The sequence below is a fragment of the Haemorhous mexicanus genome, chromosome 13, assembly GCF_027477595.1.
Source record: "Haemorhous mexicanus isolate bHaeMex1 chromosome 13, bHaeMex1.pri, whole genome shotgun sequence".
Classification (NCBI taxonomy): domain Eukaryota; kingdom Metazoa; phylum Chordata; class Aves; order Passeriformes; family Fringillidae; genus Haemorhous; species Haemorhous mexicanus.
In genome coordinates this window covers 2,980,155-2,996,369 of record NC_082353.1, presented here as the reverse complement: position 1 = coordinate 2,996,369, position 16,215 = coordinate 2,980,155, and the positions used below count along the sequence as shown (strand labels likewise).

The window sequence follows — 16,215 nt, the reverse complement described above, 5'->3', positions numbered from 1 at the left end:
CCTTCTGATTCCATTCTGTAAACACATAGTTCCAGCCAGTAAGCAGTATTTCCTTAAAAAGGAAAGAGATTTCTGTAATGGCAGGTGACAGGTCTGTTGTGTGTTTTGGAGCAGTGTGCACCCCAGTTATGTCAGATCTGAAATTCTAATTATCCAGATCAATGAATACAGATCAATGCCATGACAAAATCCCAGGCACGGTGGTGATGGTCTAGGGAAGAGAGAGACTGTAACACTTCTCAACCGTTGAAATTCAAATACTCCTTCACAGAATTCAGCAGTACATAGCAGATTCTTTTGGATAAACTAATCAACCCTATTGTTAACTTGGTGTCTCAGGAGAGTCTTGAAACAGAAAAATTCACTCTTCTGGTATTCTGTCTCCAGAATGGAATTTGCATTCCAAACCTGCAGCCATCAGTCACCAATTGCAGTCACATTGCTTTTGCCCACCTTGGAAGGCTGTGATAATTCCAATGGAGGGTTTCAAAATTTTTTTCTTTGTTATTATTTCACATGCCTAGAATTAAGTTTGAGGCACTGAATGCAGATAAGAAACTACACACAAGTTTTATTACAAAATCTTAATGTATGATATTAGCAACAGTTAAAAAATTGCAGAGGCTTGACATGTAAATGTTAATAGATGGTAAGATACCTTTGGAACTTTGAGATGTGTAGAAAAATTGGAAAATCTTGTATTTGTGACTGTTCTCTTCCTATGTGTTTAAAATCACTTGGGCTCTTGCCATACAGAATTCATTTGCAGATTAAGCATTTCAGGGTAAGGAAACATATTTTAGTGGTTGAAAGGTAGCTGGCACATTCTGGGGAGCTTGCAGCTTATTCCACTGTTTTAGCAAGAGGCTGTGCAGAAAATAAGTTTTGTGAGATGTGATCAAAGTCATGAAATTTGTCTCACTCTGGCCATGTGAGGAGCTGAGCGAGTCCTGACTGCACACATTGTGGTGAGCCCTTGCAGCATGGGTCTCATGGCACCTGGCAGAATGTGGTGTGGAGGGAAGGGACTCTTAAAGGCTCATCAGTTTCAGCCTTAAATTTCACTGGAATTAATGGGAATCCAGTCTAGTGCAGCTAGGTGAATACAGGGCCATTGTATTCTTCATGAGACCCTGACAGTAATTTATAAAATTAATTTTGTGCAAAATATATTGCTGTAATTCAGAGGTGGGAAAACATGGAGATTTTGGTTATATCCATGCTTGAAGGCAGTCATTTCTCCACATCCTCAGCACAGTACATTTAGAAAAATAGCATCTACTGCTGCTCTACAAACTTGTAAGAAGATGTGGTTCATAATAGGATTAGAAGCTTCAGTATGCTTCCTCAGTTGAAAATCACCCTTTCTGCTGAGGGAGTGATGATGAGCAGTGCTAAAGACATTGAAACAACAAATGCAGTTGATTTCTGCCATAGCCAGGACAGAAAGGATGGCAGCAATTAACTCCTAAATGTGAAGGCAGTCCCCACATTTCCCATACCAGTAAAACTGTCCAGAAGAGAGAGATGAGCAGGATGGTTATTGAGGTTGTTAGGTAAAAAATAGCTTTTGAAAATAGGTTATCAGTGGGGTTTTTTGGCAAGTATTGGCACCTCTGCTTTTTGGACAGGAAGACTTCACAAATCATAAGCCCTGTGTGCTTCATATTTAAACACCAGACAGGGAGGAAATGGACTTCTAGTGTAAAATATGGCTGTAGCTCCTCCAATGCTGCAAAACTTAGATATTTTATATATTTCACATGGGCAACTTAATAGCTAAAGGAGATGATCTTCTTGGGTCACAATTGCTCTCTCCTTACAATTCAGTCAGTTGCGAGCAGGGGGTGCCCTTCAGGTGTCAGTGAAGTCTGTGCATCTCCTAGCAATGCCAGCATGGTGTAGCTACACACCAGTTACACACCAGTCACCCTGAACATACAAACAGCCATTGAGCAGTGCTGTCACTGCTTGGGAGTATAGAGGGACACAAGCAGAAATAATCTTCTCATTACCAGAGCCATTATTGTTAGATAATGAACAGGAAAGCTTGAAAATGTGGCTGCTGCTGAAATGCAAAGTTTTCTGGCCTACACACCTTAAAAAAAAATTAGTCCTTGCCCCACACTAGATCAAGTTTGCATAACCTGCTCTTTTGCATCTAAATGTCTGCCCCATGTAGGAAGTGCCTAGAAACTTGCTTTTGTCTTTAGAAGGGACTTGTTCAGACATTTCACAGATCTTAGGTGATGGATTGTTATTCTGGATTTTATAGACTCTGAAGAGTCTGCAACTTGATGTGTTCTCTGCCCCTTTTCAATTTTAGTGAACCATTATTTGTGGCAAACCTTTTCACTGTGCAAGTCCTGTGTGCCATTGCCTTCAAAACCTTGTCTTTGCAGAATGTAAATCACATCAGAAGAGAGATTTGGGTGGTTGAAATACTTCTGTTATCAGAAGTCTACCATGGAACTATTCCCCAGTTCAAGCTTTTTAGTGACTAGGAACGTTTTATACAGGTAGTAGCTGAATGATTTTTTTTTTCTCTGAATGCTGCCAAATTGAGTTCAATATATTAGTTTATACCTGGTTTTTGGCTAATGTAGCATTTTAAAAATGAATTATCAAGCAAATAATTTTTAATTTGTTTTAAATTAAAAGCCTTGTTGCCTGGAGTAGCCAGTGATCCAAACCAGCTGTGCAAACCGTCTGTACAACTGCTTGATTAAGACAGGTTTGCAGCTACTTTACATAAGAGCAATGTAAAACAGCTGGGCTGCAATTGGGAATTTGGCCTCAACTGCTAAAAACTGAAGTGGACAATTCTGAAATTTAAGAATGATCTCCACGGTCTAGGGAGGACTGTATTCAACTAATGCCTTGCTTTGCTTGGCCTCATCCAGCTAAATAATCTTGAAACTTCTCCTTGGATGTAATTTTTGCTAGAGAAAACTCTGGCCATAGTTACTGTTTTGTCTTAGCTTGCTTACATTTTTGGTAATTGGATCCTGTGATTTTTGTGCTGTGCAAGTTTAGATACTTGGAGGAATAATTCTTTTTGCATTACCCTATAGCAAATCTCAAAGATTAAGTGCACACAGATCAGGTTGGTCTAGGCTAACACTGATTTTTCTATGCAAAGATAACTCTAAATCAGTTAACTGCCACCACTGCAGCCCTGAGACCTGGAATCACCCCCTCTGACTGGGGAACTGAAACTGATTTTGGAAGCATCGTTGCTAAAGTCACTTTGTATAAACAGTGGAGGAAGACAGGTATGTTTGAGAAGGATTTCATGTCTAAAGGAGAATGACTTGTGTTCTGGGAATGTTTTTCTCTCTTCCTTTGGCTGTCTAAATGTTGATGAACTAAATCCTGACCTAAGTTCTGTTTTTTCCCATCTTTCTTGGCAGAACAGCTCCAGAAGAACTAAATCATTACATTTGGTTTTCCTAACAAATATATTTCTTGTTTTAATTTTGTAATAGCTGATTGAGCAATCAATCAATCAATCAAAAGCAGACTTCTTAAAATTTATTTAGAAAACTAGTATCATGTTTGACATGTAGATTGTAATTATATGATTTTTAGAGGCACTGAGAACTCAAAGCTTACCTTTGTTTAATGAAGTCTGTGTGTCTTGCATTTCTTGTATTTTTTTCATTCTCTAGTGTTTTCTGGCATTATCCATGTTCTAAACCAGTGGAATATATATTTTGAATATAAAATTTGCCAAACCTCTTAACTCAGAAATTGTGCCCCTCTCAGTACATTGCAAGATGAGATACGTGCATTTTAGAGTGCTCTATTTAATTAAAATCATTATTGTTGATTAAAACAGTTGCTTCTCCCACAGGAAAATCGAAATGGCAGTCTGGGGGAAAAACAAAAAGGGTAACTCAAGGAACACACAAGGCTGCAAAACAGGTATCTGCTCATTTCTTATTGTGACATAAAATAGATGACATAACACTGTTTTTCTGTGAGATCACTGGTATATTGGTGGCTGATTAATACTTTTCTTAAACTGTACATGCATTGTATTTTTAAAGCATATGAGTTTCAAAGTCAAGTATTCAGAAGTTCAAATTGCCAGAATTTAGGTTATCTTCCTCAGCCTTTCCTTTTATCACTTCCCAGCCTCTGCACACATGACTTATTGGCATCGAAGTTATTTTAAGGAAAGTGCTGTTCAATAAAATGATATAGGATAGTCTTGCTGAAGTATGCTGCTTATACAAGGGCTGCCTTTTTTCCCAAGTTTTAGTTAAAGGAAATTTCTTGACCTCATGTGTTAAGTGGCTCAAGTCAGTATATCTTAATTTGGAGAAGAGTCCAGGTGAGTAAAATTTCTAAGAGTTAGGACTGGAAAGCAAGTTAGAATGAGAATTGTAAAGAAGACACTGCTCCTATTTTTATTCAGGTTTTTTTTTCTCTGTGAATGACAACCTTTATTGCATTAATAAAGTAATACCTCAATCTTTCCTCATGTTTAATATTTTTAACTGCTGTTTTCCTTTGGTTCATGGATTTAGCCATTAGTACAGCTGTAGCCATTTAATGTTTTGAGGCAGCCTGTCAGAATTTGGTAATAAAGCATATGGAAGATGCTATTTTTTGAAAAAAGAAAAAATGTTCTGCTTCCATAGAGATGTATTTGCATCTTTAAAACGCAGGCATTGCTGTCCCAGTTCAGTTTGGCAGCTGTGTTCTCTGCTCACACACGGTGTGTGCTGGTTCCCTTGGTGTGGCAGGTGGGTGTCACTGCTGTGCCTGGGGCTCCCTGTCAGGCTGTGCCCCAGAAGAGGGAGGTGGAAAGCAGTGTGCACTTTGGGTTCTGTCTCACCTGGGGGTTAGGTGAACCCTGAGCTTTCAGGAGAAACCTTGGTTGCTACTCAGCATGGGATTGCTGTGCTGAAGCTCCTGTCACTGACACGGTGCACTTCTGGTGGCTTCAGTTAAGGTTTGAACACTGCTGAGCATCTTGGCATCTCAGTTTGGCATTCAGCACCTTCATTTCTGCTGCTTTCCAGACACTGGATACTCCTGTAATTGGTGGCTTTTCTGGCTTAGTTTTGTTGAGCTTTCACTTCTAATTTTCCTTTACATATAAATAAATGGGCCACTAATCTCAAGAAAATAAACTTACAAGAGTTGTTTCATGTGATCTTACCAACCTCATCTTCCTTTCAGTAGGATGCTGGCAAATATACATTCAATAAATTTTGGCATCCCCAGAGTATAAATATACATTGCATACTTTCCACAAATCCAAGGCAAGTTACTGAAACTATAAGGAGAAAAAAACCCCCAAATTAAAAAAACATCAAGAGATTCAGTTTAATATCACTTTCATCATCCATGCTGGGTTACTTGGGATGTAAGAAGTGGTGTTTGCATGTCTGTTAACTTCAAAGGTACATCAGCTTTGCATCTTCTGCACTGGAAAGTTTGAACTCTCAATGCAAGTTAAAATACTTTTTCTAATTTAATGCTAACCTGCTTGTGTGATAGTGTCTACAAGAAATCAGGTAGGTTGGAGGGTTTCATCCTTTCAAAGGTGTTCTGCTGGAACACTGGTAGCAGTAAATGTTGCTTAGGTTTTACTGAGACCCTGAAAGTCTGCTTGCAGGATAATGATGGAACTGCTGTGGCTCACAGAGCCTACACAAGGTGTTTTTCTCATTAAAATATGGCTGAGAGGGAAGATTAATGGATGCCAAATATAGCAGATGGATAACATTTATTGCTAAATATCAAGACATATTCTGTGACATTGTCTCTTAAAGATAGGCTTGAACATGTATCTTTCAAAGAGTGGGAATTATGCAGGTTTCCCATTCCAACACAACTGATCCTTTTTATCAACAGTATTATCTGAATGACTGGAAACCTAATCACTTTCCTGAGGTCACATTTTATAAATACAGACAGCAATAGGTAGCACTGTTATTTTAATGCAGCTATTTATGATTCCGTACTTGTGCTTGCTTCATTATAAACAGTACTTTCAAGGAGCTATAAATTAGCCAGAATATAAGCTTTGCTTTAAAGGTTTTTACACAAGGCCTCAGCCTAGGAGCATCTTTTCTCCCAGCAGTTTGTTAAAAGGTGACTTATGTAATGGAAGAAAAAATATGAAACCCTTCTGAAATTGCTTTTCATTGGTTGTCTATGCTGTGCATCTTTCTGAGCATGACTCTCGTGCATACATTAACTGGAGTTCATCTGGAGTACAGCTGAAGCACTTGGAGATATATGTAAGGGTAGCAGAGATGTTGGTGTGATTGTAGTAAATCAGGTGCCCATTCTTCTGCAACTTACAGAAAAATTAGCCTCTCACCACAAAAGCAGATGAGAACATAACCATTCTCATGGTGCTGTGTCTCCCTCCCTAAGTGCAAAGTGGAATTTGTTTGATGGTGTGTGGTACAGGACAAAAAGGTTTGAATCCCAGCCAATTGTTTTGAAAATTACAATGTTTCTAGTTAGTGATTAGATATTCCAGTTATAAATGCTGTGTGCTGTCATGTGTGGTGTCAGTTTTGGCAGTTCTCATTCAGTCACCTAAGTGGAGCATTTAGAATGGGACTTTGCATGAATCCCTGCAAGAGTACCCCAGTAAGAACTGATGTGCTGCAGATACATGTCTCAGTGCACCAGTGCATCAAAGCTACATTAAAGGTGCTATTAAATACAGGAATGTAAAAAGCCCACCCAAACCAGACTACCTTAGCAGGTAGCTAATAGCTCCATCATGTTGTAGCACACAGTTGGTGTCACTTGGTGTTCACTGAGGGTGCTTGTCCACTGGCTATGGAATGCACAAGCTTATGGCAGCAGCCTTTTACAGTTTGTTTTCTTCTGTGGGAGAGACGTTCCGGTTTAATAAGGGCAGTGCCACAGAACCAAGTGGTGATTTGGTACTTTTAGCCAAATATGTGTGTTTCAGAACTCTCTGGAATATCCTGCACACCCATCCCATTTAACATGTTTGTGGGGGTACCAGTTTTTGGTTTTTCTGGGTCTGGATTGAAGGCACTTGAGACAGTAATTCGTGTTTGGACTCAAGTGTTTATTATTTCTTATCAGAAAAACAGTCTACTATGAGTTCAGCAGCTTTTCATTAGAAGGCACAAAATGGCCAAGAATCTGTTTTTACAAGGTCTTTTAAGACAAAGCTATCCAGTTAAGACATGACACATAGATTATTTTCCCTTTTAACCCAATAACTGATTCCAAAGAGCCTGCAATGGGGACTTTTCTGCCCAATTACAAAATACCACCCAAACCCATGAAGAAGAAGGAAGAAGAGACATGAAGAAGAAACCCAGGACAGCACCCTGTGCCCTTCATCTTGCTTCCATCCACAACTCTCTGGTTCACATTTTAAAAATCCCAAAACCTAAATTTCTCACCAAGTGATACACCTGCACTACTCTATAATCACACTTCTATTTCACACTTTTGTGGATTCTAGTCTATCTTGAAGTCTAGGAAACTTTCTCCATGAATGAGAGTCAAAGTCAATGCTCCCCTGGGGATCAGGACACCCCAGAGCAGACAGAGAAATATTCCCAGTGCCCTGGGTTTCCACACATGTTTGCTGTCCCCCACACCTGTGCAGCAAAGCAGTACTGGGTCAGTTAAGTCTGTTTTAGGGTGCATTTCACTGACATTAACATGTTTTACCATGAGAGTTTAAAAACAGTCATGTCATATATAATGTCTTGGTAATAGAATTTCCCTGTGGTGCAATATTGCTGGTATGATTTTTAGTAAAATGCTATCTTCATCTCTGGATATACACATCTGTCAGAGAAAGTAATACAGGATATGTAATTAGAAAATGTATCTTTCCAGTGTGCTGAGAAGCAGAATATCTCATACTGTTGTGGAATGCAAATATTATAACTGTCAAAGAAACAGAGTCTAGTTGAACATAAGGGCTGTCTGTATTTGAGAAAGTGTGTGTTAAAAAGCTCAGGTGAGTGCAATGATGTAGTTGTCTTCAGTGAGGCTGTTCCTGTTTACAGATGTTTCAATAAGTTGATGAAAGGTGTCTTGCACAGAAACCCGACTCCTCACCACACTTCTGTTTGTTGTTCTCCTTTCCCCTTGTACCTTCTTGTTTTCAGAGCAGTACCTTGGACTGTAAATTAGCAGCAGCAGGAGCTGGAGACAAAAGCTTTGACAAAAGCCCCACGAAGAGCAGGCAGCCTCGGAAGGTGGATCTGCGGGCTCGCTACTGGGCGTTCCTCTTTGACAACCTCCGGCGGGCGGTCGATGAAATCTACGTCACCTGCGAATCCGACCAGAGTGTGGTGGAATGCAAGGTAATGCTCCGGTGTCCTGTGCCCATCTGCCTTCTATCTGCCTTTTTTATCTTTTAGAAAAGAGGTAAATGAGGAATTAGAGCTTCAGAAATGTTACTTTTTCATTTGCAATTTGTATAGGCTTTTAAATAGGAAAGCTGAGGACGTGTATTCATATTTAAGAAAAGCTTTCATCTTGAGCAAGGACTAATTGTTAAAGTGTGTAAAACTTGTCATGTTGTACGTGATATTATTAGAGCTCAGCTGTTTGCTGAAATCAGATTTTGTTCATTGAGTTCTGATTTTGTTATTTTTGTGACTAAGCACTGATTGATTTCTTTTTCCCAGTAATGTCCTTTACTGTAGGTGGCACTGTTGTAGTTCAGCCTTTTTCACATTCATTTGCTTGCTGTTAAGTGGCTTAATTACACACTGCTCCCTTTCTGCAGTGATAGTTATCACTCTTCTCATTCTCCCTTTGTTAAGAAAGTGATTGGTGGTCGAGTATAAGCAATGTCTGGTTAGGATGTCACTGTAAGACACTTCCCAGTTTCAAATAACCTGGATTTGTTATAGCTTGTGCATCTGTTTCACATTTTATTGTGATTTTATAGTAGATCTTTAGAAATACCCTTGTCATTTAATAAAAATCACTCATGCTTTGGCAATGGAATTTATCACAAGCATTAAGAGAAGTCAGAATACATTATAAAAGAAATGTTAAAAAGATGACTTTGTTTTCATATTAAACATGGCTGGAAACTCAACACATTCTGGAAATGATTATCCAATCACTGTAAAAAAATTCATATATCAATTTAAGTAAACTTTTTTCTTATCCTATGCATCTCATTCTCTGCTGTAATCAGACACAGCCAAATTGCTTTTGAGATTAGTGTACAAATACATTTCATTGAAAGCAGCTTTGAGAATTGAACAGTAGCTCAGAGGCTTCCAAATCTCTGGTTGGTCTAACACAATTTAACATTCTGTTGCTGAACTGTCTTCCTGCTCAGGAAACTTTCTGTAGAAATTTTTTGTTTTAAGAAAGTCAGCCGGCCTTGCATTGTAATTAAATAAGCATTTTAAACTTTTGTGACTGAAAGAACAGAAGTGTATTTGTGTCATTATCACATCTTTTGGGGGTTAGATACCGTTCAACATTTTAATCAGGCCACTTGATCTGCTTTTGGATGGGGATAGGCCTAGCCTGAGTGAAAAGTCCTCATTTTAGCAGACTCTTGACAATGATGTATGTATCTATGTGGATCAGGTTACTTGTTTGCAAAACAGAGGTGAAAAAAACCAAAAATGAGCAAACAGGCCAGTCCAGTGTCAAATGTTGTGAAACTTATGTAATGTTCATGTTACTCTTACCTTTCAAAAGATCTTTTTTCTCAGCACAAGTGTGCCTCACCCAAGCAGCTGGAATATGTGTTTGTGCTGTGGTCTTTTGTCTGGGATTTTCTTTTACAGGTTCCTATTAAATGCTGACTATTCTTTTTGATCAATTACTATCATTTCTGTTCATTAAGTTATGAAGTGTGAAACTGCTTAGTCTTGCGAATAATTTTCACTAATAATGTTTCTCTTCTATACATTCTATTATTTGTCATTATTTTATGGTGGTTTTGACAGACAGTCCAGTTTCTCCCCTTTTGACTGTGGGACATAGGTGGAAAATAGTATTAAATAAGAAACCAAAATGGTGCCACTGCTAACCTTTCCTTCATTTTTTAAAGTGGTATTTTGAAAAATCCTTTCAATCAAGATAAATTCACGTTATCAAAAACTTCTTTAATTTTGACTCTTTAAACTTCAGTCTCGGTCAGATGGGCAGGTGCTATTCTATTTTAACCATGGTAGTTGTATAAAGGTTGTCTTCTAAGAAGACCCATGGAAAAATGAAACGTGACAGCTTCTGGCATTTTAAACCTTCTGTTTAACCTGGTAGAAAAGTGTTAGTTGGGCTTTTTTTGGTATTTTGTGCCTTTTGCTCTCCCCTGTCCTACGAGCTGTTGCAGTTTTATCGATTGTGTTGTCACTGAAAATGTTTGATGCTCCCCAGTGGGAGAGGGCTCTGGTGGCTGTTTGTGGTTGAAACTGCAGACAGAAGGGTTGTGGTGAGGATCCAAACAGTGGCAATGTGTGTAAGAGGATCAGTGCTTGTGTGTATTTTCTCAGCTTTGGCCTCTGCTGAAGTTGGTATTCTGCTATTGATTTGGAACTGAGAGCTCTCAAATCATGTATGTAGATATATAGATATGGCTTGGATGCTTTGTGTGGAAAGGTGTAATGAACATGGTTGAATTATTTCTGAAATAAATGAAGAGTTCTCAAGTTTAAGCATCATCTTACTGTACATAAATCAGCTTGTGCAATAGTGATAAAAGATTAAATATGTCCAAGTAGATATGGCTGTAACCTTCAACATTTGAAATGCAAATTGTGTAGATATTCTCTATATTAGCTGGGGGTTTGTGTGTCTGATGTTTATATGAATATTTTACCTACTGTTTTCTAGATTTGGGTGGCAAGTGTAGGCAGAGCAGAAATGGTAATGCCTTTAAATCTCCTGCTGTATGATAAAAGGTATTTAGACCAAAAGACCTGTAGATGGGTAGGAGGCAGATTCTGTAGTCAGTTTTGGTTAATGTCTTCAGCTGCTGTTCTTCTGTGGTGTTTTCAGGTGTCTCAGCAACTGAGTTTGTATTTCTATCTGTGTGTGTGTATGTATATATAAATAGAAGCACTACACACTTAGGTAAACCCTTTTTTGATAGAGTTTGAGCAACTGGATCCAACAACTAATGATACAGCAAGTACAGAAGAATATCAAACTAACTTTAATTTAATTTTGGAGGTTTCTTCCTCCTGGAATGAATTAACAGCTTCAGCTGTTCTTTTCCTTTCGAAAAAGCTGAATTTTATAATGAAAAAATTTAGTTCTCTATTCTTTTTACATTGCTGTTTAGCATTATTGTACAATCTCTTGTCTTTTCACCTAACAGTTTCTGGTGTGTTTCTGGAAGCTTTTGGCCTTCTCTTGTTGCTGAATCTTACAGGTACCTTCTTAAATCAGTCTGGTTCAGTGAAAAGAGTTTAATTTTGCTTGAGATTCTTATTCCCTCTTATGAAATGGAAAATTCAGCAGTGGAGTTCTGTTGTTCTGCTTCTCACAAACAGCACAAGGTGAAGAGATGGCTGAAGACTTTCTTTTAAAGTTCAGGCACGTTGGGTGACATTCCACGGTGAAAGAACTGATGAAATCAGTTTTGGTTAAGGCTTTTGGGTCAGGGCATGTCTGTGAGAGGGCTTGAGTTGGTTGAGGCCTCCCAGGAGGACCCTCTCTGAGGGCTGCTTTTGGGCCTGGGTCTGCAAATTCCACTGATTTCACTCTCTCCCTGCAGACTGAGAGCCCTGCTCGAGCAGCTGAGCCATCGGTGGCGTTTGGGACAGCCAGTACTGCAGCTGCTGTGTGGCAGAGGAGTGCAAGGCTGCCACGTAGCACTCACTCACAAAATACACCCTCTGGTTCTGAATTTGGGGATATTTACCAAGAGTAAATATCTTATATCTTCCTTAATAAATAGCTTATGGCTGTGTTGTGGCAGTCTGTGCCCAGTGAAAATCTCTGTGAGCGTTCCTGCTGCCTCTTTATGGACATTTACCTTTTTCATTCATTGTCTTTTTCCATGGATAAGTCTACAGAGAAGGACAAGAAAATGGGTTCCTGATCAAGCATTCAGTCTGACAGATAAAAAGGGATGAGGTCTTTCAAACTGGGGATCTATTCAGAAAAGCCAGCATGTCTTTTAGTCTGGGTGTCCCTTTTCCTGCCTCTCCATCCTTTGCATCAGACATAGATGTGTATATGTGTGTGTGTTTAAGTTTTGTGTGATTGAGTCCCTGCACATGCCACTGCTTTAATTCTTCTGGAGAAAATTTCATTTGGAAATGGTTGTGGTCCTTTGGAGCACATCCTTGTCAGGCAGGGGATTGTGGCTGCCATGTTGAAGGTGCATCAGTGAGGAGCAACTGAGGCCAGATGTGGTGCATTTAACACTTGGGTCTAGGAGACCATGTGCTTGCTTAAAATATTGTTTGTCTCATGCTGAAATTGATATAAGGAGAGTCCTTTGTCTAGAGGAGCTGCTTCCTTTCATTCTTTCCCAAAGCTGTCAGAATTGCTTTGACAATCACGTTGGTTGAACCAACCCCAGAGCTGGCTTTAATTATCTGTCATTCAACTGTATAAAAAGGCTACAAGGAATTTTTGGAAGCAATTTTTGTGTCAAATTACTGAAACACCCCGTTAACCATGAAAATAGACATTTAAAAAGGGAAGGAAGGAACTTAGTTTGTGTGCTGAAAATATGCTCCAGTATAAAAAAAATGGAGTTTATTTTGGTAAATACATAAACTAAAGTACTCAGTATAGATAATGAAACAGCATGAAGTAGCCATGGTTTGTCAAGCAGGATGGAGAACCATCCTGCAAAACAGAACCCATATTTCTAGCTTGGCCAATAAGGTAAAGTAGAGATGTGGTGACTGAATTAATTCCCCTGATGTATGTGCTACTATTTTGGGTTGGAGTAACCTTAAAATCCTACAGTCTTCCATACTTCCCTGTTTGCCTCTTCCTTGTTTGAGAATGGGAGAATAAATGTGTGAAGGGACATTTCAAAGAGGTTCAGGGCTTTCTGAAGTGCATTCCGTTCTTTGGGATTTCAATGGGCCTGTCTAGGACCTAGTCTAGTCCTGACTGAGGATGGTTCCCGTGTAGCTGCTCATCTGTGTTGGTTGTAAAGTAATTTATAGGATCACCCAGTTGAAGAGACTAGAAGTCCAGCTTTGAGATAAATACATGGCAGCCAGAGTGATCAATGAAAGCTGGAGAAAAGAAGAGGAAAAAAAAAAGAAACGGGCAGAACCGGTGATCAGAGAACTGAGAGGCGAAGGTAACAGGAGTTACATTGTGTCTGGTTTGAGTTTCATGTCGCTGATTTTCCTTGAAGGGTTCTTTTCAGCCGTATTGCTTTCTTTCTTAGCTCAATCTGTTTCTTTAAAAGCCGTACAGGACGGATGTGACCTTGAGGAATAACGAGATCTGAGATGGTTCTGACTCCAGTGCAGCCGCAGCGCGGCCCATGAAGGTTCCTTTTTGTCAGCAGCTTCTCGAGCGGTGCCGGCTTGCCCTGGCCCCGCGGCGGGCTGTGCGAGGGCCGCAGGTAGCGCGGGCTGGATCCGCGCCGCCGGGATCCTGTGTCAGAGGACAAAGGGACGGCGCCGGCCCGCCTGCCCTCGCCAGCCCCGGCTCCCTTCCACTCCAATCGAAGCCGCCGCAGCCCATCGGGGAGCTAATTGGTAATTTTAGCTGGACATCTATATGGAGTTATCTGCGTGCCTGCCACGGCGCTTTCTGAGCCACTTTTGTTCTGCTCCATCCTGCTTGACAAAATGGCCCTCATGGCTTTAGGGAGAGAGATGTGCATCAGTGAGTGTGGGGCCGCTCCAGCTGCTTGTCTTGTTTGTATTCCCTTGTTCATAAAACATGGCTCGGGTTACAGCTGCATGGGTCTGCTCTGATCATTTCTGATAATGTGGAGCTAAACATTCCTTAAAATAGGTTAAACCGTTTATTGCGTTTTTTTCCTGTGCCAGCTAATTTCAGAAAGCTAACTCAGATTCACGTTAATTCTTTTTTTTTTTTTTTTCCTGAGGAATATGTAAGTGGCTGACTTGAAAAATAAATTATTCAGAATTAAATTTTGCTTTCTATGCTCTCATTGTTAGTAACAGTCAGCACAACTTAGCATGGGCTAACCTAAATGGACATGAATTGGATTAGAAAGCTGAAATTTTATTAGTGGAACAGAAAAAAAAACTGGTTGAGACACACTTGAGTTGTTCATTTCTTGTAGCAGACTTTACTTAATTATTTTGGTGCTGTAAACCAACTGCTTTGTAAGAAAGATTTCTGTTAGCATTTTTGGGGAATATTTCAAAACAAAGAGCAACTTCTGCATCAGCAGTGGGATTCTGTTTGATTTCCCTCCCTGGTGTCTGACTTTGTGGTGCCCTTCCCTTACAGCAACCAGAATATGCTCTGTGTGTGTCATAAGGAGTACTTAAAAGGACACTCATGTCAAAACAGAAGCTGAATTTCAAAGTTAAGCAAAACTAATATTAATCCATATGATTTTTATATGAAAAAGCATTTTTCATGTGTTAGAGCTCTTTTTTCTGTTAAAAGGACAATTAAAAGTAAATGTGTATGGGATGTGATGTTGCAAAAATGTGCATTAGTTGCCTGGACTGTAGGAGAGTGTTTTTACTGGTTTTGGTGTCAAAGGTTTTACTGTTAAAGTTTGTAGTTATACACTTAAGAACCAATACCTTCTCACTTGTAATTGTTCCCAAAATTTCCAAGTAATAATTACTTTGAGCAGAAAATTCATCTTACTACCAGCAGGAATGACTTTGGCATAGTAAAGAACTTGTGAAACAGCAGCATTTTGTCATTAGTGTTTTTCCTTATACCATAAAATTATGTCTGTACTTTACATTCTGCATGTGAAGCTCATTTAAGTTTCATATTCAAGCTTCATTCATGGATTTTGGTTATTTTCAGCATGTTGTCATGACAGAGCATGGGACACATTTGTCTTGTGTGGGATAGAGTAGTTATGAAAGCTTCTCTTTCTGACTGCCATGAGCTCAGACTCTGTCCCTGAGAGGCATTCATGTGCTGTGTTGGTGATATTCAGCTGTGCTGAGGAGTTGCCTTAGCTCTGTGTTTTGTCATGTTCAGTCAGTGATTTTTGAGTTGATATGTGGAATATAAAGAATTGCTCCTTTCCCTGCCAGTGGCAGCAGGTAGCTGTAGTTTTTCCAGGTGACACATCTGACAGTTCCATGATATTATGTTTTGCTCTGCCTTGCATGAAAAACTGGTGCCATTAATTGAGAAGAGGCAACTTACTTTGAATTTTTCATTGTTTCTGGATGTAATCTGACCATACCATGGGTACTACACTCACATGTTTGTGCCTGCTGGGCATCAGTAGACACAGTCAATAATTTCTCGAAGTTAAGGGAGTTTTAATCAGAACCAAGTCTCTTCAGCCACTGCCATTTTGTCTGTGATTTTCTTCCTGGTGTAGTGTGAAGTTAATTGATATGTCCTTTTGTAACAGTTAATTTTATTTGTTGGAGACCATCATGTGGTTCCAGATTCAAACTGCTTCATCAAGACTTTGCATATTCTCCAGTATGCCCACATAGGTTCTGACAGTGTAGGTTTTAATCCCACCCAGGTTCTGATGCTGTTGCCTTTGTGTAGTTTTGTCTACTTTTACTTCTCAAACAGATTAATTGTGATATTTTTAGTCTTCCACAGACCTGTTAGGTTTTATGCAGTTTTGGCTTCCTGGTGATGTATGTTCAGCATATTTCAAAAGATAACTCTGACCAAAAGAGGGGCATAAATAATGAAACAGGGATCCTTATGTGTGTTAAGGATTATTTTCCTGCAAATCTTACAATTTTGTCCTTACACATTGATGCTGACACAGATCTTGAAGAATGTGCACCTTTTTTTTAGGATAAGTGTTTTAATGATTGTTCACATAAAAATCTCAATTATCTGTGCTTTCTTGTTTTCAGGGGTTTTCCTGGGTTTATTTTTAATGAGAAAGCTAAATAGTAAATGTCCTTCTTTCTTTTCAGTTCCTTTATTGGGGTGGGGGATTGTTTTTAAATAGAAAGATTGATGTGATGGTTGCTTTTCAGGAAGTCCTGATGATGCTTGATAACTATGTAAGGGACTTCAAAGCATTGATTGATTGGATACAGCTACAGGAGAAGCTAGAAAAAGCTGATGCTCAAAGCAGGT

The 16,215-nt window shown here is 39.3% G+C and overlaps 1 protein-coding gene across 2 annotated transcripts in view; it reads left to right on the top strand.

The window, feature by feature from the left end:
- Window positions 1–16,215, top strand: part of SCAPER (S-phase cyclin A associated protein in the ER) — a 139,475-nt gene that overhangs the window by 6,503 nt on the left and 116,757 nt on the right. For both annotated transcript variants that reach the window (XM_059857897.1, XM_059857896.1), the window contains exons 4-6: window positions 3,857–3,927; window positions 8,139–8,336; window positions 16,113–16,213. In XM_059857897.1, coding sequence (XP_059713880.1) covers window positions 3,857–3,927; window positions 8,139–8,336; window positions 16,113–16,213 — 370 coding nt within the window. The remainder of the gene's footprint in view (window positions 1–3,856; window positions 3,928–8,138; window positions 8,337–16,112; window positions 16,214–16,215) is intronic.